Source organism: Balaenoptera acutorostrata, chromosome 17 (genome assembly GCF_949987535.1).
Source record: "Balaenoptera acutorostrata chromosome 17, mBalAcu1.1, whole genome shotgun sequence".
Lineage (NCBI taxonomy): Eukaryota > Metazoa > Chordata > Mammalia > Artiodactyla > Balaenopteridae > Balaenoptera > Balaenoptera acutorostrata.
In genome coordinates this window covers 52,979,900-53,005,613 of record NC_080080.1, presented here as the reverse complement: position 1 = coordinate 53,005,613, position 25,714 = coordinate 52,979,900, and the positions used below count along the sequence as shown (strand labels likewise).

At 38.6% G+C, this 25,714-nt stretch overlaps 1 protein-coding gene and 1 pseudogene across 3 annotated transcripts in view; both read right to left on the bottom strand.

Annotated features, from left to right (window-relative positions):
* The window catches only part of RMDN1 (regulator of microtubule dynamics 1), a 43,651-nt gene extending 18,743 nt beyond the window's left edge, over window positions 1-24,908 (bottom strand). The window contains exons 1-3 of one of the 3 annotated variants that reach the window (XM_057532206.1): window positions 24,653-24,776; window positions 4,930-5,075; window positions 3,314-3,431 (exon numbers count right to left, since the gene is read on the bottom strand). In XM_057532206.1, the coding sequence (XP_057388189.1) occupies window positions 3,314-3,431; window positions 4,930-4,953 (142 nt within the window). In that variant the 5' untranslated portion in view covers window positions 4,954-5,075; window positions 24,653-24,776. Of the gene's footprint in view, window positions 1-3,313; window positions 3,432-4,929; window positions 5,076-24,652 lie in introns of all 3 variants that reach the window. The other 2 variants (XM_057532205.1, XM_057532207.1) reach the window with 2 other exon arrangements.
* LOC103012582 (L-lactate dehydrogenase A-like 6A) lies at window positions 349-1,397 on the bottom strand (annotated as a pseudogene).
* Window positions 24,909-25,714: the final 806 nt, after the last annotated feature.

The following is a 25,714-nucleotide window of genomic DNA, read 5'->3' as shown; positions in this document are numbered from 1 at the left end:
GAATTAAGGTTGCTAATTAGCTAACCTTAAAATAGTAAATTATCTTAGCCAGGTGGGTCCAGTATAATCACGAGTCCTTAAAAGCAGAAGCAGGAAGCAGAAGAAAGTCACGTATGACAATGGAAACAAAGTCAGATACACTTACTTAGGAATAGTAAAAACAAAAAAATGTAAGTATCATCCAGCATCTGGATGCTAAATAAAAAGCTGGAGGGCTAAATAAACAGGGGAGTCACTATACCCCATTTCCTTTTTCCAACTTCTACAAATTCATGTTTATTCAAGTTTGTTATACAATTCTGTAACTACTATCTCTTCAATAACTTCAGAATGGTAGCTTAAACAACTTTAAAGCATGAGCTCCTTCTGAATTTCCCAAAGTTTTTCTGCACTCTTTTTCAAACGGGCCTCCTCTTCAGGGGTCAGCTTTATCTTTGTAAGGTGTGCAATATCATTCTCTCCCAGAATACAAGGAACACTAAGGAACACTTCATTTATTCCATAGAGGTCCTTACTTATAGTGGAAACTCTCCTAAGACTCTTAAAAATGCTTTCTGTTAAATCAGCTAAAGTTAGGCCAATGGCCCAATTAATATAAACTTTCCTTTTAACCATTTCATAGCCATAGGTAATCACTCTTTGTGGACATTTTTCCACTGTTCAGGATCTTTATCTGTTCCTATATCTGAGTTTAGATCCTTCAGAGGGACACGGCAATGTTAACTCCACTCCACAAAGGTACACTTCAGTTTCCATGTTTACCAAGGATCCATCTATAACAGCTTTCAGAGTGGATAGCAAGCCTTTGCCCAATGAAGAAATGGAAATGGGTAGATTTCAGATTACAGCCACTTCCAGTAACATGGTTTTTGGGAAAGCCACTCAACTTCCAAGCTACATAATTAAGATATCCACTGGATTGGAAGCAAATATCAGTTTGCAGCCAGGACTACACTGGGTAATACTAGAAATCATTAATTTAAAGATGGGCACATTTTACTTGACTACATAAAAGTGTGTTTCTCTTTTTCTTGGGTATGCACCTGCTGTGATAATCACTAGATTGGAGTTTGCAGTGACAAGGTAATCTTTGCTGGAAACAATATTTGGCATTTTCATGAACGGGCTGCCATGTTGAAGAGCCACTGTCTCACCCTTCAGTTTGCCTTCATCAACATCCACAAAGGCAAGTTCATCACTCAAGCCTTTTAATAAGATGCTATTAGCACAGGCCATGACAACCAATCCAGTTCCTATAATGGAGATCTTATTGTGATGAACGGTTTCCTCTGAAGTGAAATTCTTAATAAGTTCACACTTGACAGTAGCCATCTTAGAAACGGGAGTGAAGGGTCAGCCACTGCTCAGCAGGATGTGTGAGTCTGGCTGGGACACAGAGCGATCTCTGGGCAAGGGAGCCCACCCACTTGGTGATCCACAGGACTCCTGTAGCCCAGTTCACGGCCATTCACTCAAGAGGTGGAGGAAGAAAATGGAGGAAAGCCACATCAAAGTACCTTGAAGTACAAAGTCAGGAAACAGTTGACGGTTTGACACCCCCCCTCACCCTCTACTACTGTGGCTGCGCAAGGCCACACCCCAGATCATGCAGGCCTCACAGGGGCCCAGCACCTTAACATGTTATTTTTAATTTACCAAATATGCAGTAATTTTCTGTCATTAGGACACTTCTCAAAAAACCAACTACGATCATTAAGCCTATAAATAATTTTGACTTTGCCTTTCAAAGTCCCATATTTTGTTCCTTAGGGAAGCCCTAAGACTTTGCACTAATTTCTGTAATGGTGCTAAAGCTCACTGAAACTAAGTGTAGACGTGAAAAGAAATAGGTAAGGTCTCTGCTCTGGTACTTTGAAGAAGTTTAACTTTTTGAGCTTCTTTTCAAAAATTAATATAATGGGGCACACACAGAAAAATCTTAGAAGTGCAACCACTGGGCACGTCTCTCAAGGATGCTTTAAAAAAAATTAATATTGTAATGTGAAAATATGGCTTCTCCTAACTACTTTACAAGGTTGTTGTGAGAGTTAAAGTTATGATGAAAAGTCTAGGGAGATTTAAAAAGCTGAGTTTTAAGTATTTGCCAAAATATGTCATTGAGCCAGTGACAAAACCAAGTCCTCTACTTTGTCTTTCATGAAAATAAATGATACATTAAACAAAAGAAAAGATAAAACAAAAATGTAGCAATTCAAGTATCTGCTTTTTTAAAAATGTAAGAATAGTCATGGGCAAATGAAATCAACAAATAACTAGTACTCTTTAGCTAATCTCAAATTCTTCATCTACTAGAACTTTAATAAGAACATCTATTCAAAATCAAATCTCTTCTTTCCCAAGTACCTTCTTGATAGTTAAAAAGTGAGGACTGTGAAAAACAAAAAGGCTTATTAACTCATAAATTAAAAGTTTTTCTCTAATAGACTGAATTTTGGCTCTGTCTACATATACAACTGGTTTAACTAAATTTAATTTTTAAAATATGGCAAGTCTTATTTTATGTTTATATATCTATAGTTTGCTAAATTAAAAAATAAAAAATTTGATGGAATTTTTCTATTTTTCAGCCAGTTATTTGATATTTAGTACCAAATTGCATTGTTTATAAATAAAATGTCTTTATCTCAAAGTAATTAGACTTTTCTTAACTACATCAAGAAGAATGTAACACCTCGGCATTAAGGAAACAAAAGAATCATTGTATCATTATAAAGTAGGCACAGCCAAATAAATACATAAATAAATAAATATTTAAAAAAATAGAGGTTGACAAACTTTTTCTATAAAGATCCAGAGTAAATATTTTAAGAGCAAATATTCTTTGTGGGCCAGATATGGTCTCTGTGGTATATTCTTCCCCCCCGGCCCCACAACCCCTCCGCCCTTCAAAAATGTAAAAAACATTCTTAGCCCAAGGGTCCTATAAAACTATAAAGTATTAATTGAGTATTTCTCACTGAAGGAGCTCTAGCTCCTAGAAGACATTTTATATATTTGAATAGATAATGCAACTAACATATTAGAGGCTAGATTATTTTCTGCTTTTCTCTAGTTGTCAGTCTGATATATATACATATACATATATCTATATCTATATCTATATCTATATCTATATCTATATCTATATATCTGTCTGTCCACAGTAGAGACATATAGACAAGTAGAGAAAAGCTGAAAATAATCTAGTCTCTAACATGTTAGTTGCATTATCTATTCAAAAATAATAAGTTATTAACAAAATATAACAAACACAAACAACTCTAAGTGTTCCTGATGTTTACCTTAGGCTTACCTTTGGCTGCAGCATGAACCACAGCAGCCTGGGAAATGACTTGATAAGCTTCAAAACCCAAATAAGACAAGGCAGAGAATAAAAGACTTCTTCTGAAAGCTCCTGGGTTTCCTATCACCTATGGAAAGAATTATGGTCAGGGTTAACAAACTTAGAAAACTTGAAGAAACTGCTATCCCAAGCAAAGATTACATCAATTTTCTCATACCCCCAAGACAATCAATCCTATGAGTATTGGAAGCTCAAAATTTACTTTGTCAAATTCTTCAGTAAAACTATTTCACATAATTACTTTATAGGGAGAGCATATCCTGCTAAGAAAAGATTCTTAACAATGGCTGATGGTGGTAGCTTATGTAACAATCACAGTTATGCTGATAAGTGCTGGACTGGAAGATCTACATTTTATCTGAGGAAGCATGGATATTATAATTTCTTGAAATAAAATAAGAGACCAATATAATTAATATCAACCTTAAGAACAGACAAGATGAAAGATATCAAATATGGTAATTACACATAAAAAATATACATGGCTTTAAATAAAGCTATCTTCAAAAGTGATCCATGAAACCCAGTTTTAAAATAAACCATGAATAAAATAAAGAGCATATCAAAACAGATTTAGAAATTAATTTTCATAATTATGGCCAGAATTCTCAAGACCAATGGCAAAGGAATATATGGATATCACTGCAGCAATTCTTCCCTTTTTTTTCACATAGCATCAATTTTGTCCTTTCTGTCAATTTATTCCCATCTGTATAAAAACAAGCTATACTATCTTTGTAAGCTGTAATTGTTCCCTTCTTAAAAACAAAACAAAAAGCTTCCTTTTGACTTCACATCTCCCTTCAGTCTCATTTTCCAAATTCTCTTTTCAGCAAAACTCTTTCAAAAAGTTGTCTAGAGCTCTGTCTCCACTTTCTCTCTTCCCATTTTCTCTTGAGCTCACACAAATCACTTTTACCCCCACAACTCCACTGATGGTATTCTAGTTAAGGTAACCAAGGATGCTATTTCCTAGTAAACTCTCATATTACTTGATCTATCAACAGCATTTGACAGCTGTTCACTCCCTCCTTTTTTAAAAAAAAATCATAAATGGTTAATATAAGAAATTTTTTAAATATTGCTTTATTGAGATATGTGACATAAAATAAACTGCATATTCATAATGTGTACCATGTGTTAAGATATACATAAACCCGTAAAACTATCACCACAATCAAGATAATGAACATATCCATCAATCCCCCAAATTTCCTCGTCTTTTTATAATTCATCCAACCCCTTTTCCTCAGTACCTGCTGTGTTCTCTCACTCTTGAAGCACTCTTCGCTTAGCTTTTGTAATACTACTCTCTTGAATTTACTCCTATTTCAATAACTGCTCCTTCTCTTTTGTTGGTTCCTCATCTCCAAAACCTCACTGCCCAGATGTGTCCTGGGTTTAATCTCAGACCTTTGTTTCTCTACACATATCATTTTGGTGATCTCATTTTGTTTCATGGCTTTAAACGCCATCAACATGCCAAAAACATGCAAATTTTTAAAAGCCCAGAGGTCTCCGCTTAACTTCAGAATCATATATCCAGCTGCCCAAACAACATTTACCTCCACATGAAGTATAACAGGCATCTCAAGTATCAGCCAAAACAGCTATTGTTTCCCTCAAGTCCACTTCACTCAGTTTTCCCCTTCATGGTATTCACCTTGTACATTAGCCATTACTCAGCACAATGCCTTCCATACAATGAATTCTGAAAAAATATTTGTTGAAAAAAAAATTTGTTGAACAAAAGAAACAAGCTATCTCTTAAATATGTCTTTTCTTCAACACTGATTATAATGATTTCAAGCTAGAAGGAATTCAAATATACAAACTCATCACTAGATGGAAAGGAATGTGTCACCACCATCTCCTGGTTTTTCTACTACTTCTTGCCAGCTCCTCCTCCTCTTAAATGTTGGAATTCCTCTGTGATAGGCCTTCTTCTCATCTTACTATTAAATACATTTGACCCTCCAACAACACAGGTTTAAGCTGTGTGGGTCCACTTATATGTGGATATTCTTCAATAAATATGTACTACAGTACTAAACAGTTGAACCCACATATACAGAGGACTGACTGTAAAGTTATAGGCAGATTTTCGACTGCTTGGGGGGTCAGCACCCTTAACCCCTGCATTATTCAGGGGTCAACTGTACTTTCAACTTCTACCATGGCATCATTTACAACTATATGCTAAAGTCTCCTGAATCTCGATCTCCAGCCCAGGCATCAGAAGGTAAAAATCAGACCTATCAAACTACTGTCTATTCCACATGTTAACTTGGCTATCTCATCATATTCACCTTAATTACCCCAAAAGATAACTCACCTCCTCCTTTATCCCTCCACATTGTTTTCTTTGGTCCTATCCCAGGAAATAGCACCACCATCCACACTGCTAGAGTAGCCAGAAAACTGAGAATCATCCTTGACTTCTTCCTTTGAACTCCCACATCAAAGCTATCTTTTAGGTCCACTTAGTTTACATCATTAATATCCTTTTATTGCATCCACTTATTTCCATTTCCATGCCTACCACTAAAGTTCAAACCACCACATAATCTCACCTGTCCTATAGCGATGATCTTTTATTTGGTTTCCAGCATCCACTCTAGCCTATCTATTCTTGACACTAGAAAAAGTTATTTTTTAACTCAAATCTGATCTTATGAATTCTCTGTTTAAAACTCTTTCATGATTTCCTATAACCTTTAGAATAAAATAAAAAATATTTAACATGGTCTACAAGGTTTTCAGAATCTAGTTGTGGTAGGCAGCCTCTAAAATGGTCCCCAATGGGTGCTGGTTCAAGATGACAACATAGGAGGAAGCTGAACACACCTCCTCCCACAGACACACCAAATCTACAGCTACATATAGAACAAATTCCTCTGAAAGAAACCCCCAAACTAGCTGAGTGACTCCTCTACATCAGACAAAGGAGGAAAAACCCACATCAAAACAGGTAGGAGAGGCTGAGACAAAATTTTCCCATAAACCACACCTTTGGCGTGGAGACCCAGTATTGGGAGCGAACTCACAACCCTGAGCTTCTCCCTGAGGAGCAAAGGGCTTGAACCCCACACTGGGCACCCCAACTTTAAAGACTTGTACCTGAGAGGTGAACCCCAAAACATCTAACTTAGAAAGCCAATGGAGCTTGCGTCCATGAGACCCACAAGGCTATAGCAAACTGAGAAACAATTATTTAAGGGCTCATGCACACTCACCCATCCCAGAGCCCAGCACAGAGACAGTCAACTGAAAAGCACCCAGACTTTCTGTGAAAGACACTTATTTGCTTATCTTATCTTCAGCCAGAGGAGCAGGTATCTAATTTAACACACAGTAATCATTTCCAGAGATCTCAGAGGGTGGGCACTATCAAAGCACTCTTGCTTTGCCATGCTCCAGGTAACCAGTATCTCCCCCAAAAGCATCTGTGCATACTTTTGGTGCTCCGGTTTTTGCAGCTGCCACCAGGGGACACCCCCTGTTCGCTTGACTCTGGTGGCCAATGAGGCTTATGTTCATGAGTTTCACAGAACTGTAACAAACAGAAAAACAGTTCTAAAGTGGCTAACTCCCCACCCCCACAGGGCACAGTACACTAAGTTCCCTACATACGAACATTCAAGTTGAGAACTTTCAAAGATTTGAACATGCGTTCTCATGTCCAATCATGTAAGTTAGTTCACATGTCTGGCATACATTGTCATGTGTGGGCATCCTCTACAAGTGGTTGTGCTTTTGTGTATTTTACTATACAGTACTGTACACAATACAGTAGTACAGGATCTTTATTTCAAGCCCAGGATGTCCAGAAGCAAGTGTAAAAGCAGCAGTGATGTAGCTGGTACTGCTAAGAAGCGCCAAGCGATAACAATGGAAACAAAAGTGAAAATAATTGAGAGTGGAGCGAGGCAAAAAAATTGTAGACGTCACTCATTCTTATAATCCGAATGGTTCAACCATTGGCACAATTCTAAAGAACAAGGACAAGATTGTGGAACATGTGAAGTCCACTGTGCCGATGATGTCAACAATAATATCAAAGAAGCGTGGAAAAGTGATGGAGGAGATGGAGAAACTTCTCAGTGTGTGGACGCAGGATCAGCATCAGCGCTGAGTCTCGTTAACTTTAATGCTGATTCAAAAGAAATGTAAAAGCCTTTATGAAGACTTGAAGAAGAAACATGGCAAAGAACCAGAGGGAACATCTTTTAATGCCAGCCATGGCTGTTTTCATCGGTTCAAGTCTAGAGCCAACTTTCACAACATAAAAGTAAGTGGTGAGGCAGCGGGTGCAGATATGGTAGCTGCCCAGGAATTTCCTGAAATGCTTTGAGAAATTACTGATGAAGGTACATATTTACCCAAGCAGGTTTTTAATGTGGATGAGACAGGACTGTACTGGAAGAGGATGCCAGACCGAAATTACACCAGTAAGGAGGAAAAGTTGATGCCAGATTATAATGCAACAAAGGATAGGCTAACTCTGTTGTTTGGTGGCAATGCTTCCAGCGATACGAAGCTGAAGCTTCTCTTAGTTTATCATTCAGAGAACCCAAGAGCCCTTAAAAATATAGCCAAGGGCTCTCTTCCTGTTGTATGGAAGAGTAACCCCAAAGTCTAGGTTACACAGGCCATTTTCCAGGATTGGTTTTTCCACCACTTTATCCCGGAGGTAGAGAAATATTGCTTGGAGAAGGATGTCCCATTCAACATTCTTCTGTTGCTCGACAATGCTCCAGGCCACCCCCCATTCATGGGTGACTTTCATCCCAAAGTCAAAGTAGTGCATCTGCCACCAAATACTACGTCACTCATCCAACCTGTGGACCAGGGAGTTACAGCGACTTTCAAGAAACATTATCTACGTCACACTTTTTGTCAGGCAGTAAAGGTGCGTGATCAATCAGGAACAACCTTGTGACAATTTTGGAAGGACTATACATCTACAAGGCCATAAAAAATACTGACTTTGCTTGGCATGAGGTTACGGCCGTCACCATGAATGGGGTTTGGAAGAACCTTTGCCTACAATTTGTTCATGGTTTTCATGGATTTGAGAAGGTGGATGAGGAGTCCAAAGAGGTCTTCAGAAACTTAGTGACCCTCAGTGAGAAGCTGGAGCTAGATCGGCGAGAGGACAGCTTCACTGAACTCCTTGCTGTGCAACACAAGGAGCTTACTAATGAAGACCTGATGGAACTGGAGGCCCAGTGGAAGGACAAAGAGAGACAAAAGGAATAAAAGAAATAACTAAAGAACCTAAGAGATTCACAACGCAGGAAATAGCAGAGGGATTTTCTTTATTTGAGGAGGCACTGTTAGTTTTTGAGGCACAGGACCCAAATGTAGAATGGTACACAAAGGTTGCAGCAGCTGTTCGGAATGCAATCCAGTGCTACTGTGTTATCTATGACGAGAAAAAAAAAGAGCTACTACCCAGACATCACTGAACTATTCTTTCAGGAGGGTAGATAGACTTGAATCCAGCAAGGAACCAGAACCTGTGCCATTAATGGCAGGCATGAGTGAAACTGCAGCTTGCCCTCCGTCTCCTGTTGCTGATGATCCTTCAGCTCTACCATCTCCCACCTCCTCTACCTCCTTCAGTCAGTAACTCTTCTTGCCTGTTCACTCAATGCCAGCCCCTGTATGCCAGTTGTTGTACTGTACTAATGTATTTTTCAAGGTACTGTAGTGTAAGATTAAAAATGTTTTCTTTATTTTTTGTGTTTGTTTTTTATGTATTATTTGTGTGAAAAGTATTATAAATCTATTACAGTACAGTACTATGTAGCCGATTGTGTTAGCTGGATACCTAGGCTATGTTTGGTGGACTTACGAACAAATTGAACTGATGAATGTGCTCTTGGAACAGAACTTGTTCGTACGTAGGGGACTTACTGTACAGAGAAAACAGACTGAAATGCACCTCCAGGCTTTCTGTGACAGAGGCCTATTAGCTTATATTCACAGCTAGGCCTAAATGGAAGGTCGCTAATTAAATACACATATTAGGGGCCAATTACAATCCTTTCCAATTATAAAACCTCAGAAAAAGACCTTAATAAAATGGAAACCAGTGATTTACCTGATAAAGTGTTCAAAATAAGCCACAAAGATGCTCACTGAGCTCAGAGGAAGAATGATGAACAAAGTGAGAATTTCAACAAAGGAACAGAAAATATAAGAAAGTACCAAACAGAAATCATAGAGCTGAAGAATACAATAACTGAAATGAAAAATACAACAGAGCAGTTCAACAGCAGACTAGAAGAAGTGGAAGAAAGTATCAGTGAACTTGAAGACAGGGCAATGGAACTCATCCAATCAGAGCAGCACAAAGAAAAAAAAAAAGAATAAAGAAGAGTGAAGCTAGTTTAAGGGACTTAAGGGACAACATCAAACAGACCAATATTTGTATTATAGGTGTCCCAGAAGGAGAAGAGAAAGGGGCGGAAAACTTATTTGAAGAAACAGTGGCTGAAAACTTCCCTAATCCAGGGAAGAAAACAGACATCCAGATCCAGGAAACCCAGAGAATTCAAAAAAAGATGAATCAAAAGAGACCCACACCAAGACACATGAAAATTTAAGAGTCAAGACAAGCAGGGAACCTTAAAAGCAGCAAGAGAAAAGCAACGTGTTACATACAAGGGATTTCCCTCCCACCCCAAGACTTATCAGCAGATATTTCAGCAGAAACTTTGCAGGCGGGAAGGGAGTTAGGCCCAATATATTTAAAGTCCTGAAAGGAAAAACTGCCAACTAAGAACACTCTACCTGGTAAAGTTGTCCTTCAGAATTGAAGGAGAGATTAACAGTTTTCCAGACAAGCAAAACAAGAAGTTTATCATCACTAGAATGGTCTTACAAGAAACCTTAAAGGGACTTCCTTAATTTAAAATGAAAGGGTGCTGATTAGTAACAGGAAAACATATGAAAGTACAAATCTCACCAGTAAAGGTAAATACATATGAAAATTGGGAAAATCTAATGTTGTAAAGGTGGTGAGTTAATTGACTATAAAGCTAGTAGTAAAAATAATTTGTTAACAGACACACAAAATAAAAAGAAATAAACTGCAACATCAAAAACATAAAATGTGGGGAGAGGGGAGAAGTAAAAACATACAGCTTTAGAATGCATTCAAATTTAAGTTGCTATCAACTTAAAGTAGACTGTTAAAACTCTAAGATGTTTTATATAAGCCTCACAGTAACCAGAAAGCAAAAACCTATAGGAGGGGCTTCCCTGGTGGCACAGTGGTTAAGAATCTGCCTGCCAATGCATGGGACACGGGTTCAAGCCCTGGTCTGGGAAGATCTCACATGCCGCAGAGCAACTAAGCCCGTGTGCCACAACTACTGAGCCTGCGCTCTAGAGCCTGCGAGCCACAACTACTGAGCCCGTGTGCCACAACTACTGAAGCCCGCATGCCTAGAGCCCATGCTCTATAACAAGAAAGCCACTGCAGTAAGAAGCCTGTGTGCCGCAACTAGAAAAAGCCCGTGCACAGCAACAAAGACTCGACACAACCAAAAATAAATAAAAGAAAATAAATAAATTAAAAAAAAAAAACAACTATAGGAGATATGCCAAAGAGAAAGAGAAAAGAATAAGCATTCCACTTCAGAAAATAAACAAATCACAAAGGAAGAGAGCAAAAGAAGAAGAAAGGAACAAAAGAATTACAAAACAACCAAAAAACAATTAACAAAATGGCAATAGTAAATCCATACCTATCAGTAATTACTTTAAATGTAAATGGACCAAATTCTCCAATCAAAAGACACAGAGTGGTTGAATGGATTAAAAAAAAAAAAGAAAAAAACAGACTCAACTATATGCTGCCTACAACAGAAACAATTCAGCTTTAAGGACACACAAAGACTGAAAATGAAGAATGAAGGGATGGAAAAAATATTCCATGCAAATGGAAACCAAAAGGAAGTTGGGGTAGCTGTGTCAAACAAAACATACATTAAGACAAAGACTGTAATAAGAAACAAAGAATGTCATTATATGACGATATAACATTTGTAAACATGCATCCAACATAGAAGGACCTAAATATATAAAGCAATTATCAACAGACCTAACAACAGAAATAGATGGCAATACAATAACAGTAAGGGACTTCAATACCCCACTTTCATCAATGGATAGATCATCCAGAAAGAAAATCAATAAGGAAACACTGGCCTCAAACAACATGTTTAACCAGATGGACTTAATGGGCATATATAGAACATTCCATCCCAAAGCAACAGAATATACAAGCATACATGAAACATTCTCCAGGACAGATCATATGTTAGGTCACAAAATAAGTCTTAATAAATTTAAGAAGATTAAAATCGTATCAAGCATTTTTTCTAACCACAATGGTATGAAACTAGAAATCAATTACAAGAAGAAAATTCACATATATATGAAGATTAAACAACATGCTACTGTACAACCAATGCTTCAAAGAAGAAATGAAGAGAAATTTAAAAAAAAACACCTTGAAAAAACTGAAAATGGCAATACAGCATACCAAAATCTGTAGGATATAGCAAAAGCAGTTCTAAGAGGGAAGTTCATAGTGATAAATGCCTATGTTAACAAACATGAAAGATTTCAATTCAACAACTCACTTTACATCTCAAGGAGCTGGAAAAAAGAAAAAGAAAAAGAAAAACAAAAAAAACCCAAAACTAGCAGAAGGAAGGAAATAACTAAAATCAGAGGGGGAACAAATGAAATAGAGGCTAAAAAGACAAGAGAAATGATCAATAAAACGAAGACATGCGTTTTCTGTTTTTGTTTTTTTTAAGGTACACAAAATAGACAAACATTTAGCTAGATTCACCAAGTAAAAAAGAGAAGACTCAAATAAATAAAATTATAAATGAAAGAGGAGACAGCACAACCAATACCACAGAAGTACAAAGGACCATAAGAGTCTACTATGAACAATCATACACCAACAAATTGAACCACCTAGAAGAAATGGATAAATTCCTACTAACATACAACCTACCAAGACTGTATCATGAAGAAATAGAAAATCTGAACAGACCAATTACCAATTAAGGCAATTGAATCAGTAATCAAAAGCCTCCCAACAAAGAATGGCCTAGGACTAGATGGATTCACTGGTGAATTCTATCAAACATTTAAGGAATGAATACCAATGCTTCTCAAACTCTTTCAAAAATAGAAGAGGAAAAACTTCCAAACTAATCTTATGAGGCTAGCATTAACCTAATACCAAAGTCAGAAAAGAACATTACAAGAAAAAAAAGTACAGGCCAATATCCCTGATGAACATAGATGCAAAAATCTTCAACAGAATTAGCAAATGAAATTCAATAATACATTAAAAGAATCATAAGCCAAGATCAAGTGGGATTTATTTTAGGGATGCAAGGATGGTTCAACATCTGCAAATCAATCTGATTCACCACATTAACAAAATGAATGCCAAAAATCATATGATCATCTCAATAGATGCAGAAAAAGCATTTGTCAAAATTCAATATCTATTTACGATAAAATTCTGAACAAAGTGGGTATAGAGGGAATGTACCTCAACATAATAAAGGCCATAAATGACAAACCCATGGCTAACATCACAGTCAATGGTGAAAAGTTGAAAGCTTCTCCTCTAAGATAAGAAACAAGACAAGGATACCCTCTCTTGCCACTTTTATTCAGTATAGTATTGGAAGTCCTAGCCAGAGCAATTAGGCAAGAAAAAAAAAAAACGTGTGGGGCATACAAATTGGAAAAGAAGTAAAATTATCAGTATATGCAGATGACATGATGGCATACACAGAAAACCCTAAAAACTCCGCAAAAAAACTGTTAGAAATAATATATGAATTAAGTAAAGTTGCAGCATATAAAATCAATATACAAAAAATGTTTTTATATACTAATAACAAACTGTCAAAAATAGAAGTTAAGAAAATAATCCCATTTACAGTTATACCAAAAAGAATAAAGCACCTAGGAATAAATTTAACCAAGGAGGTGAAAGACCTGTACACTGAAAACTAAAAGACACTGATGAAAGAAATAGAAGAGGACATAATGGAAAGATATTCCATGCTCATGGTTTAGAGGAATTAATATTGTTAAAAGGCCCATACTACCCAAAGCAATCTGCAGGTTCAGTACAATCCCTATAAAATTTCCAATGGTGTTTTTCACAGAAATAAAACAATCCTAAAATTTGTATGGAATTACAAAAGACCCCAAATAGCCAAAGCAATCCAGAGAAAAAAAGAGCAAAGCTGGAGGCATCATGCTGATTTCAAACTAAATTATAAACCTATAGTGATCAAAACAGTATGGTATTCACATAAAAAAAAGACATATAGATCAATGCAACAGAATAGAGAGCCCAGAAATAACCCCACGCCTATGTTGACAAAGGAGTCAAGAATATATAATGGGGAAAGGAATTTTTGGTGTTGGGAAAACTGGACAGCCACATGCAAAAGAATGAAACTGGACCACTACCTTATACTCCATACACAAAAATTAACTCAAAATGGATTAAAGACTTCATTGTAAGACCTGAAACCATAAAACTCCTAGAAGGAAACATAGGGGTAAGCTCCACAACACTGGTCTTACCAATGACTTTGAATTTGACACCAAAAACAATGGCAACAAAAGCAAAAACAAACAAGTGGGACCTCATCAAACTGAAATGTTTCTGCACAGCAAAGGAAACAATGAACAAAATGAAAAGGCAACCTACCAAAAGGGAAAAAAATATTTGCAAATCATATATCTGATAAGGGGTTAGTATCTAAAATATACTAAGAACTCATATAACTCAACAGCAAAAAAACAAACATCCAATTAAAAAAATGAGTAGAGGATCTGAAGAAACATTTTTCCAAAGAAGACATACAGAGAGCCAAGAGGTACATGAAAAGGTACTCAACATCACTAATCACCAGGGAAATGCAAATCAGAACCATAATGAAATCTCACCTCACACCTGTTAGAATGGCCATTATCAAAAAGACAAGATATAACCAGTGCTGGAGAGGATTTGAGAAAAGGGCACTCTTGTGCACCATTGTTGGTAATGTAAATTGGTGCAACCACTATGGAAAACAGTACGGTGGTTCTTCCAAAAATTGAAAATAGAACGTCAATATGATCCACGGATTCCACTTCTGGGTATTTATCCAAAGGAAACAAAAACACTAACTTGAAAAAATATATGCACCCCATGTTGCACTGCAATATTACTTACAATGGCCAAGACATGAAAGCAACCTAAGTGTCCATCAATGAATGAACAACAACACAATGATACACACACACACAAAATGGAATATTATTTAACCATTGGAAAAAAAAGAATTCTTGCCATTTGCAACAACATGGACCTTGAGGGCATTAGGCTAAGTGAAATAAATGAGAGAGAAAAAGACAAATACAGTATGATCTAACTTATATGTGGAATCTAAAAAAAAAAAAAAATCCAGACACTTGAACTGAATTACAAAACAGAACAGAGAGGATTAACCAAGATGGCAGAGTAGAAGGACGTGCTCTCAATCCCTCTTGCGAGAGCACCAGAATCACAACTGGCAGCTGGACAATCATCGACAGGAAGACACTGGACTTCACCAAGGAGGATACCCCACGTCCAAGGACAGAGGAGAAGCCACAGTGAGACGGTAGGAGGGGCACAATCAGAGTAAAATCAAATCCCATAACTGCTGGGTGGGTGACTCACAGACTGGCGAACACTTATACCACAGAAGTCCACCCACTGGAGTGAAGGTTCTGAGCCCCACATCAGGCTTCCCAACCTGGGGGTCTGGCAACGGGAGGAGGAATTCCTAGAGAATCAGACTTTGAAGCCTAGTGGGAATTGATTGCAGGACTTTCACAGGACTGGGGGAAACAGAGACCCCACTCTTGGAGGGCACACACAAAGTAATGTGTGCATCGGGACCCAGGGGAAGGAGCAGTGACCCTGGGGGAGATTGAACCAGACCTACCTGCTGGTGTTGGGGGGGTCTCCTGCAGAGGCGGGTGGTGGGTCTGTTTCACCGTGGGGATAAGGACACTGGCAGCAGAGGTTCTGGGAAGCTCTCCTTGGCGTGAGCCCTCCCAGAGTCTGCCATTACCGCCACCAAAGAGCACGGGGTAGGCTCCAGTGTTGGGTTGCCTCAGGCAAAACAACCAACAGGGAGGGAACACAGCCCCACCCATCAACAGTCAAGTGGATTAAGGTTTTACTGAGCTCTGACCGCCACAGCAACAGGGAGGGAACCCAGCCCCACCCATCAACAGTCAAGTGGATTAAGGTTTTACAGAGCTCTGACCACCACAGCAACAGTCAGCTCTATCCACCACCAGAGCCGCCCATCAAGCCTCTTAGATAGCCTCAACCACCAGAGGGCAGACAGCAGAAGCAAGAAAAACTACAATCCTTCAGCCTGTGGACCAAAAACCACAGTTACAGAAAGATAGACAAGATGAAAAGGCAGAGGGCTATGTACCAGATGAAGGAACAAGAAAAAAAACCAGAAAAACAACTAAATGAAGTGGAGATAGGCAACCTGCCAGAAAAAGAATTCAGAATAATGATAGTGAAGATGATCCAGGACCTCGGAATAAGAATGGAGGCAAAGATTGAGAAGATGCAAGAAATGATTAACAAAGACCTAGAAGAATTAAAGAACAAACAAACAGAGATGACCAATACAATAACTGAAATGAAAACTACACTAGAAGGAATCAATAGCAGAATAACTGAGGCAGAAGAACGGATAAGTGACCTGGAAGACAGAATGGTGGAATTCACTGCTGTGGAACAGACTAAAGAAAAAAGAATGAAAAGAAATGAAGACAGCCTAAGAGACCTCTGGGACAACATTAAACGCAACAACATTCGCATTATAGGGGTCCCAGAAGGAGAAGAGAGAGAGAAAGGACCAGAGAAAATATTTGAAGAGATTATAGTCGAAAACTTCCCTAACATGGGAAAGGAAATAGCCACCCAAGTCCAGGAAGCGCAGAGAGTCCCATACAGGATAAACCCAAGGAGAAACACGCTGAGACACATAGTAATCAAAGTGGCAAAAATTAAAGACAAAGAAAAATTATTGAAAGCAGCAAGGGAAAAACGACAAATAACATACAAGGGAACTCCCATAAGGTTAACAGCTGATTTCTCAGCAGAAACTCTGCAAGCCAGAAGGGAGTGGCATGATATACTTAAAGTGATGAAAGGGAAGAACCTACAACCAAGATTACTCTACCCGGCAAGGATCTCATTTAGATTTGATGGAGAAATCAAAAGCTTTACAGACAAGCAAAAGCTAAGAGAATTCAGCACCACCAAACCAGCTCTACAACAAATGCTAAAGGAACTTCTCTAAGTGGGAAACACAAGAGAAGAAAAGGACCTACAAAAACAAACCCAAAATAATTAAGAAAATGGTCATAGGAACATACATATCGATAATTACCTTAAACGTGAATGGATTAAATGCCCCAACCAAAAGACATAGACTGGCTGAATGGATACAAAAACAAGACCCATATATATGCTGTCTACAAGAGACCCACTTTAGACCTAGGGACACATACAGACTGAAAGTGAGGGGATGGAAAAAGATATTCCATGCAAATGGAAATCAAAAGAAAGCTGGAGTAGCTATACTCATATCAGATAAAATAGACTTTAAAATAAAGAATGTTACAAGAGACAAGGAAGGACACTACGTAATGATCCAGGGATCAATCCAAGAAGAAGATATAACAATTATAAATATATATGCACCCAACATAGGAGCACCTCAATACATAAGGCAACTGCTAACAGCTATAAAAGAGGAAATCGACAGTAACACAATAATAGTGGGGGACTTTAACACCTCACTTACACCAATGGACAGATCATCCAAAATGAAAATAAATAAGGAAACAGAAGCTTTAAATGACACAATAGACCAGATAGATTTAATGGATATATATAGGACATTCCATCCAAAAACAGCAGATTACACGTTCTTCTCAAGTGCACACGGAACATTCTCCAGGATAGATCACATCTTGGGTCACAAATCAAGCCTCAGTAAATTTAAGAAAATTGAAATCATATCAAGCATCTTTTCTGACCACAACGCTATGAGATTAGAAATGAATTACAGGGAAAAAAACGTAAAAAAGACAAACACATGGAGGCTAAACAATACGTTACTAAATAACCAAGAGATCACTGAAGAAATCAAAGAGGAAATAAAAAAATACCTAGAGACAAATGACAATGAAAACACGACGACCCAAAACCTATGGGATGTAGCAAAAGCAGTTCTAAGAGGGAAGTGTATAGCTATACAAGCCTACCTAAAGAAACAAGAAAAATCTCAAGTAAACAATCTAACCTTACACCTAAAGAAACTAGAGAGGGCTTCCCTGGTGGCGCAGTGGTTGAGAATCTGCCTGCCAATGCAGGGGACACGGGTTCGAGCCCTGGTCTGGGAAGATCCCACATGCCACGGAGAAACTGGGCCCGTGAGCCACAATTACTGAGCCTGCGCGTCTGGAGCCTGTGCTCCGCAAGAAGAGAGGCCGCGATAGTGAGAGGCCTGCGCACCGCGATGAAGAGTGGCCGCCGCTTGCCACAACTAGAGAAAGCCCTCACAGAGAAACGAAGACCCAACACAGTCATAAATAAAGTAAATAAATTAATTAAAAAATAAATAAATAAACTCACAAAAAAGAAACTAGAGAAAGAAGAACAAACAAAACCCAAAGTTAGCAGAAGGAAAGAAATCATAAAGATCAGAGCAGAAATAAATGAAATAGAAACAAAGAAAACAATAGCAAAGATCAATAAAACTAAAAGCTGGTTCTTTGAGAAGATAAACAAAATTGATAAGCCATTAGCCAGACTCATCAAGAAAAAGAGGGAGAGGACTCAAATCAATAAAATCAGAAAAGAAAAAGGAGAAGTTACAACAGACACCGCAGAAATACAAAGCATCCTAAGAGACTACTACAAGCAACTTTATGCCAATAAAATGGACAACCTGGAAGAAATGGACAAATTCTTAGAAAGGTATAACCTTCCAAGACTGAACCAGGAAGAAACAGAAAATATGAACAGACCAATCACAAGTAATGAAATTGAAACTGTGATTAAAAATCTTCCAACAAACAAAAGTCCAGGACCAGATGGCTTCACAGGTGAATTCTATCAAACATTTAGAGAAGAGCTAACACCCATCCTTCTCAAACTCTTCCAAAAAATTGCAGAGGAAGGAAGACTCCCAAACTCATTCTATGAGGCCACCATCACCCTGATACCAAAACCAGACAAAGACACTACAAAAAAAGAAAATTACAGACCAATATCACTGATGAATATAGATGCAAAAATCCTCAACAAAATACTAGCAAACAGAATCCAACAACACATTAAAAGGATCATACACCAAGATCAAGTGGGATTTATCCCAGGGATGCAAGGATTCTTCAATATACGCAAATCAATCAATGTGATACACCATATTAACAAATTGAAGAATAAAAACCATACGATCATCTCAATAGATGCAGAAAAAAGCTTTTGACAAAATTCAACACCCATTTCTGATAAAAACTCTCCAGAAAGTGGGCATAGAGGGAACCTACCTCAACATAATAAAGGCCATATATGACAAACCCACAGCAAACATCATTCTCAATGGTGAAAAACTGAAAGCATTTCCTCTAAGATCAGGAACGAGACAAGGATGTCCACTCTCACCACTATTATTCAACATAGTGCTGGAAGTCCTAGCCACGGCAATCAGAGAAGAAAAAGAAATAAAAGGAATACAAATTGGAAAAGAAGAAGTAAAACTGTCACTGTTTGCGGATGACATGATACTATACATAGAGAATCCTAAAACTGCCACCAGAAAACTGCTAGAGCTAATTAATGAATATGGTAAAGTTGCAGGATACAAAATTAATGCACAGAAATCTCTTGCATTCCTATACACTAATGATGAAAAATCTGAAAGAGAAATTATGGAAACACTCCCATTTACCATTGCAACAAAAAGAATAAAATACCTAGGAATAAACCTACCTAGGGAGACAAAAGACCTGTATGCAGAAAACTATAAGACACTGATGAAAGAAATTAAAGATGATACCAACAGATGGAGAGATATACCATGTTCTTGGATTGGAAGAATCAACATTGTGAAAATGAGTATACTACCCAAAGCAATCTACAGATTCAATGCAATCCCTATCAAATTACCAATGGCATTTTTTACGGAACTAGAACAAATCATCTTAAAATTTGTATGGAGACACAAAAGACCCCGATTAGCCAAAGCAGTCTTGAGGGAAAAAAATGGAGCTGGACAAATCAGACTCCCTGACTTCAGACTATACTACAAAGCTACAGTAATCAAGACAATATGGTACTGGCACAAAAACAGAAACATAGATCAATGGAACAAGATAGAAAGCCCAGAGATTAACCCACGCACCTATGGTCAACTAATCTATGACAAAGGAGGCAAAGATATACAATGGAGAAAAGACAGTCTCTTCAATAAGTGGTGCTGGGAAAACTGGACAGCTACATGTAAAAGAATGAAATTAGAATACTCCCTAACACCATACACAAAAATAAACTCAAAATGGATTAGAGACCTAAATATAAGACTGGACACTATAAAACTCTTAGAGGAAAACATAGGAAGAACACTCTTTGACATAAATCACAGCAAGATCTTTTTTGATCCACCTCCTAGAGTAATGGAAATAAAAACAAAAATAAACAAGTGGGACCTAATGAAACTTCAAAGCTTTTGCACAGCAAAGGAAACCATAAACAAGACGAAAAGACAACCCTCAGAATGGGAGAAAATATTTGCAAATGAATCAACGGACAAAGGATTAATCTCCAAAATATACAAACAGCTCATTCAGCTCAATATTAAAGAAACAAACACCCCAATCCAAAAATGGGCAGAAGACCTAAATAGACATTTCTCCAAAGAAGACATACAGATGGCCACAAAGCACATGAAAAGATGCTCAACATCACTAATTATTAGAGAAATGCAAATCAAAACTACAATGAGGTATCACCTCACTCCTGTTAGAATGGGCATCATCAGAAAATCTACAAACAACAAATGCTGGAGAGGGTGTGGAGAAAAGGGAACCCTCTTGCAGTGTTGGTGGGAATGTAAATTGATACAGCCACTATGGAGAACAATATGGAGGTTCCTTAAAAAACTAAAAATAGAATTACCATATGACCCAGCAATCCCACTACTGGGCGTATACCCAGAGAAAACCGTAATTCAAAAAGACACATGCACCCCAATGTTCATTGCAGCACTATTTACAATAGCCAGGTCATGGAAGCAACCTAAATGCCCATCAACAGACGAATGGATAAAGAAGGTGTGGTACATATATACAATGGAATATTATCAGCCATAAAAAGGAACGAAATTGAGTCATTTGTTGAGACGTGGATGGATCTACAGACTGTCATACAGAGTGAAGTAAGTCAGAAAGAGAAAAACAAATATCGTATATTAATGCATGTATGTGGAACCTAGAAAAATGGTACAGATGAGCCAGTTTGCAGGGCAGAAGTTGAGACACAGATGTAGAGAATGGACATATGGACACCAAGGGGGGAAAACTGTGGTGGGGTGGGGATGGTGGTGTGCTGAATTGGGCGATTGGGATTGACATGTATACACTGATGTGTATAAAATTAATGCCTAATAAGAACCTGCAGTATAAAAAAACAAACAAAACAACTAATACTAAACTTTCATTGGGTTATTTGTATGGAAATATGTTAATATAAATGTTTCAGAAATTACATGAAATTTCTAAAAATCTTATATTTGTATTTGTATGGAAATATGTATGGAAATATGTTAATATAAATGTTTCAGACATTACATGAAATTTCTAAAAATCTTATATGTTCTGGTATAATGTTATAAGTAATAATCCTAGTTATTACTTTAAAATGTATATCTCAGAAATAACTAATTTTCTTGTCAACTGCATTATTATGAACTTTCAAAAAAAAAAAAATAAATCCAAACTCATATACAAGAGCTTGGTGGTTGCCAGAGGCAAGGGAAGAGGGGCTGGGGGTGTGTGGAAGAGGTGGGTGAAATGGGTGAAGGTGGACCAACTTCCAGTTATAAAATAAATACATCTTGAGGATATAATGTACAGCACAGTGACTATAATTAATAATAATGTATTGCATATTTGAAAGTTGCTGAGAGAATAAATCTTAAAAGTTCTCATCACCAGAAAAAAAATTGTAACTATGTGTGGAGATTGATATTAACTAGCCTTACTGTGGTGATCATTTCACAATATATACAAACACAAATACTGAATCATTATGTTGTACACCTGAAACTAATACATGTCAATTATCTCTCAATTTAAAAATAAATAAAATAAAATGGCCCTCAATGAGCCCTGCTTTGTGATATTCACTCACTTGTGCAATCCCCTCCCCTTAAATGTAGACTGAACTTTCTGACTCCCTTGTAAGAAACAGAATATGCAGAAGTGAACAGATGTTACTTCTAAGATTAGGTTATAAAAAGACTGTGGCTGGGCTTCCCTGGTGGCGCAGTGGTTGAGAATCTGCCTGCCAACGCAGTAGACGCGGGTTCGTGCCCTGGTCTGGGAGGATCCCACGTGCCGCGGAGCGACTGGGCCCGTGAGCCACAATTACTGAGCCTGCGCGTCTGGAGCCTGTGCTCCGCAACAAGAGAGGCTGCGATAGTGAGAGGCCCGCACACCGCGATGAAGAGTGGCCCCCGCTTGCCACAACTAGAGAAAGCCCTCGCACAGAAACGAAGACCCAACACAGCCATAAATAAATAAAAATAAAAATTATAAAAAAAAAAAAAAAAAAGACTGTGGCTTCCATCTTTGATACTCACTCTCTCATGTGTTCCTTCTGACTGCATGCCTGCCATGGGGGAATCTAGCTGCTGTGTCATGAGGCAGCCCTGAGAAGAAGCCCTCCTGGTGAGTAACAAAGGCCTGCCTACAGGCACATGATGAGCTTGGAAGCATAACTTTCCCTTTACCCTCAAGTTGAGCCTTCGCACGAGCCCTTAGCAACTGAACAGGCTGATTCAACCTTATGAGAGATCTTCAGCTAGAGGCACCCAGATAAACCTCATGTGGATTCCTAATCAACAGAAACCATGAGATAATAAACGTTTGTTGCTTTAAGACATTATGTTTTGTGATAATTTGTTATCAATAATAGATAACTAATAAACTGGTACTTGCCTAACTTTTCAGCCTTGGTTTATTTCAGTTTACTCTTCCACTCCAGGCTTCAGTCATACTTTCAGTTCCTCAAAAATGCCAACTTTTCTTACCTCAAAGCTTCATGCTACTCTCTACAGGCATATTCATTTGTGCTCATCTTCCCTTTATCAAGTGTTTATATCACATTTCTAACTGCTTACACACTTCCCCTTTTCCCTTTAAGATCAGGTTAGGTGTAATTTTGCTTCCCTTTTCCTAACACTTAGCATTCATTACATTTACTCAATAACTACCTTTCCTTCTGTCAGATCAGTGAGAAAAGGGTTGTTTCTCACGTTCATTATACCCCCAGAGCTTAGAATAGTCTTGCTCATAGTAAGCACTCAGTACAAATTTGCTGAAAAATAAACGTTCAGAGATGAGTGTTTTGTAGCATAGACTACAAATTGAAAAAGACAGAAAAATGAAGTCTGAGTTACTCAAAAGTAGCCCCCAATCTCTGCAAACCCCTGGGGAATAAATACCTCAAACTCAACTTATTGACATCAAGCAGGTAGGAAGGTCTAGGAAACAGAAAAACAGAAATGATAAGGCTATGAAAACACATGAAAAATTGGAAATCTGGTAATAATAAATAGTTCCACCTCCCTAAAAATTCAATATACTTAGAGGGAGGAAAGAATTTTCATTATTGCCTTTGGCTTAGGGCAGAGTTTTATTACCTACAAATCTCTCTAGTATCTCATGATTGTGATTTTTTTCTGTCCTTTTCTGTCTTGCTTCTCTAGTTTTCAGTTTTTTAGCACAATGGCCATATGCAGCTCATGTGCTCTGTAGATAGTTGGAGTATCTGGAGATACATCTTTCTAGCTGTGTGGCTTGGATACATTATTAACCTTATTTCAATTTCCTCTTCTAAAAAAATGGATAAAATAACAGTTCTTATTTCATAGGGTGCATGGAAACATTTCAGTACACACCTAATTAAGGTAATGCTTATTTAACACAACGCCTGGTTATAGTAAGCCTTCAATAAATGTTATTATCTAATAATAGTGGATCATTCCACTAAAATGAAATTTTTAACTCACCAAAGCTCTAATTTGGAAACTTGAGGCTAGTTTCATACTTAGTACTCCTCCCATCCCTCTGCTCATATCATCTAACCCATCTGGCTATAAGCTCTTCCAAGGAAAGGGATCAAGCCTTACTGTCTTTCAACCCTCCCCCACCTCTCAACTCTGAACACATAGCAGGCAGTCAAAAATGTATATTTAAAATAATTTAAAATAATGAAGCACCTAGTTCAAATGATATATATCCAATGCACACCCTCACCCTTCAATCCCCTTTCAGAGATAAACCTAGGCCAATCAGTCTAACAGAAATGCGAAAATTGGGATGACAATCTAACATCCCAACATCCTTCCTTAACGTTATGCAGATGAGACAAGAAACTCAAAAATAGTTTTTAAACCTAAATAGTGCATAAATCTCTGGTTCTGAGCCGTAGGAACTTTCAAAATCACACAGCAAACTTCTCAAAGTGCGGTAGACTGACAGCCTCAGGTGCTATTACCGTATCTGGCCGTCACCGAAAGTTAAAATTATCTCACAGAGGTCAAGGTCTTTCTCCGCTACAGTTCTCCTTGCATTTACATAGGAAAGACAGGCATGAGGCAGATTCTCCGGAGTGACGGGAGGGGCTGGGGGGGGGGCTCACTTCTCCTCCTCCGACCCCAGTTTTCAGAGAGGAACTGGGCTTGCGAAAGGGAGAGGACCTGTCCGTCGCGGTCACCGGGAGAGCTCCAGGCACACCAGGCCCCGAACTCCTTCCTCAGTTCACCACATACCCTAAGGTGACGCGGGGCCACCGAGCCTGAAGAAGGAAGGGGCCGCCGGAGCCCAGCCGGTAGGGAAGAAAAGCGGGAGCCAGGACGGCGAGGGTACCTCAGCGCCGCGGAGTCGCCAAAGAACGCACTGCTCCCGGCTGCCAGCAGCACCCGTCGGGAGCCGAGGTCCCAGGGCAGCGCTACGTCCCAAAGGAAGGGAGCGCCAGAGTCGCAAGAATAGCGCCATGATCCCCGGCTCCCAAGCCTGACCCCTCACCCCTTTGCCTGCTACGAAGCGGGGCGGAGCGAAAAGCGCCCTAGTCTCTCTACAAAGAGCAGCGTCGGCCGACTTCCGGCCCCGCTCCTCTTCCTCTCCGCAGCTTCCGGTCCACGGTTTCTGGGGGCGGGAAATACCTCGATTGGGTGGGACTTAGTGGCCATGCTGCGCCTGCGCCGAGTGGACTGGGGCAGGGAGATAGCGCCCTTCGGGCTGCTGGCTTTTGGGCGTCCTGGGTGTCTGTTTTGGCTTTGGCACAAGGGTAGATCACCCGAACAGACTTGAAAGCGCTGAAATAGACCCAAGAATTTCCGTATGCAAGCAAATAATGATTTGTTATTTATAATTCTCTGGTGCCTTCAAAGGTGGGAGAATCCTGGTACTGGAGGGTACTTTTAGGAAATAAACGCTTGTTAGAATTAAACTGTTTTACATAAAGAAGGGAATGGAAGAGGTTGAGAGACTGGAGGGGGAGTTTCTCGGGGAGAAGGGAGAAGCCAGAGACGGGCAAAGAATGACCAGCCCACAGTGATCCAACAAGAAAGACTAGGGAGAGGAGGCCTCTTGACAGAAGGTTGATGGCGTTGTATGCTTTGGGATGTGTCGTATAAAACCCCTGGCTTCCCCTCAGAATATTCAGTAAGGTCGGTATTGCTTTTTCACTGGACTGGAATTCTTTTGGAGGGGATGAAGAGGTTTTGAATCCTACTTCAGAGTTGATGTGGGAGAAAACACAAGCTGCAAACCTACTATATGGATTATATGAAATTTTTTTATGGGCAATAAGGGAAGATAGTTATAGTTTTTAAAAAATTAGGTTACATTTATGTAGTACTTTCAATACTATGTAGTGAATTAACAAACACTTTTATTTCATTTGATCTTCCCAACGACCTTGTGAAG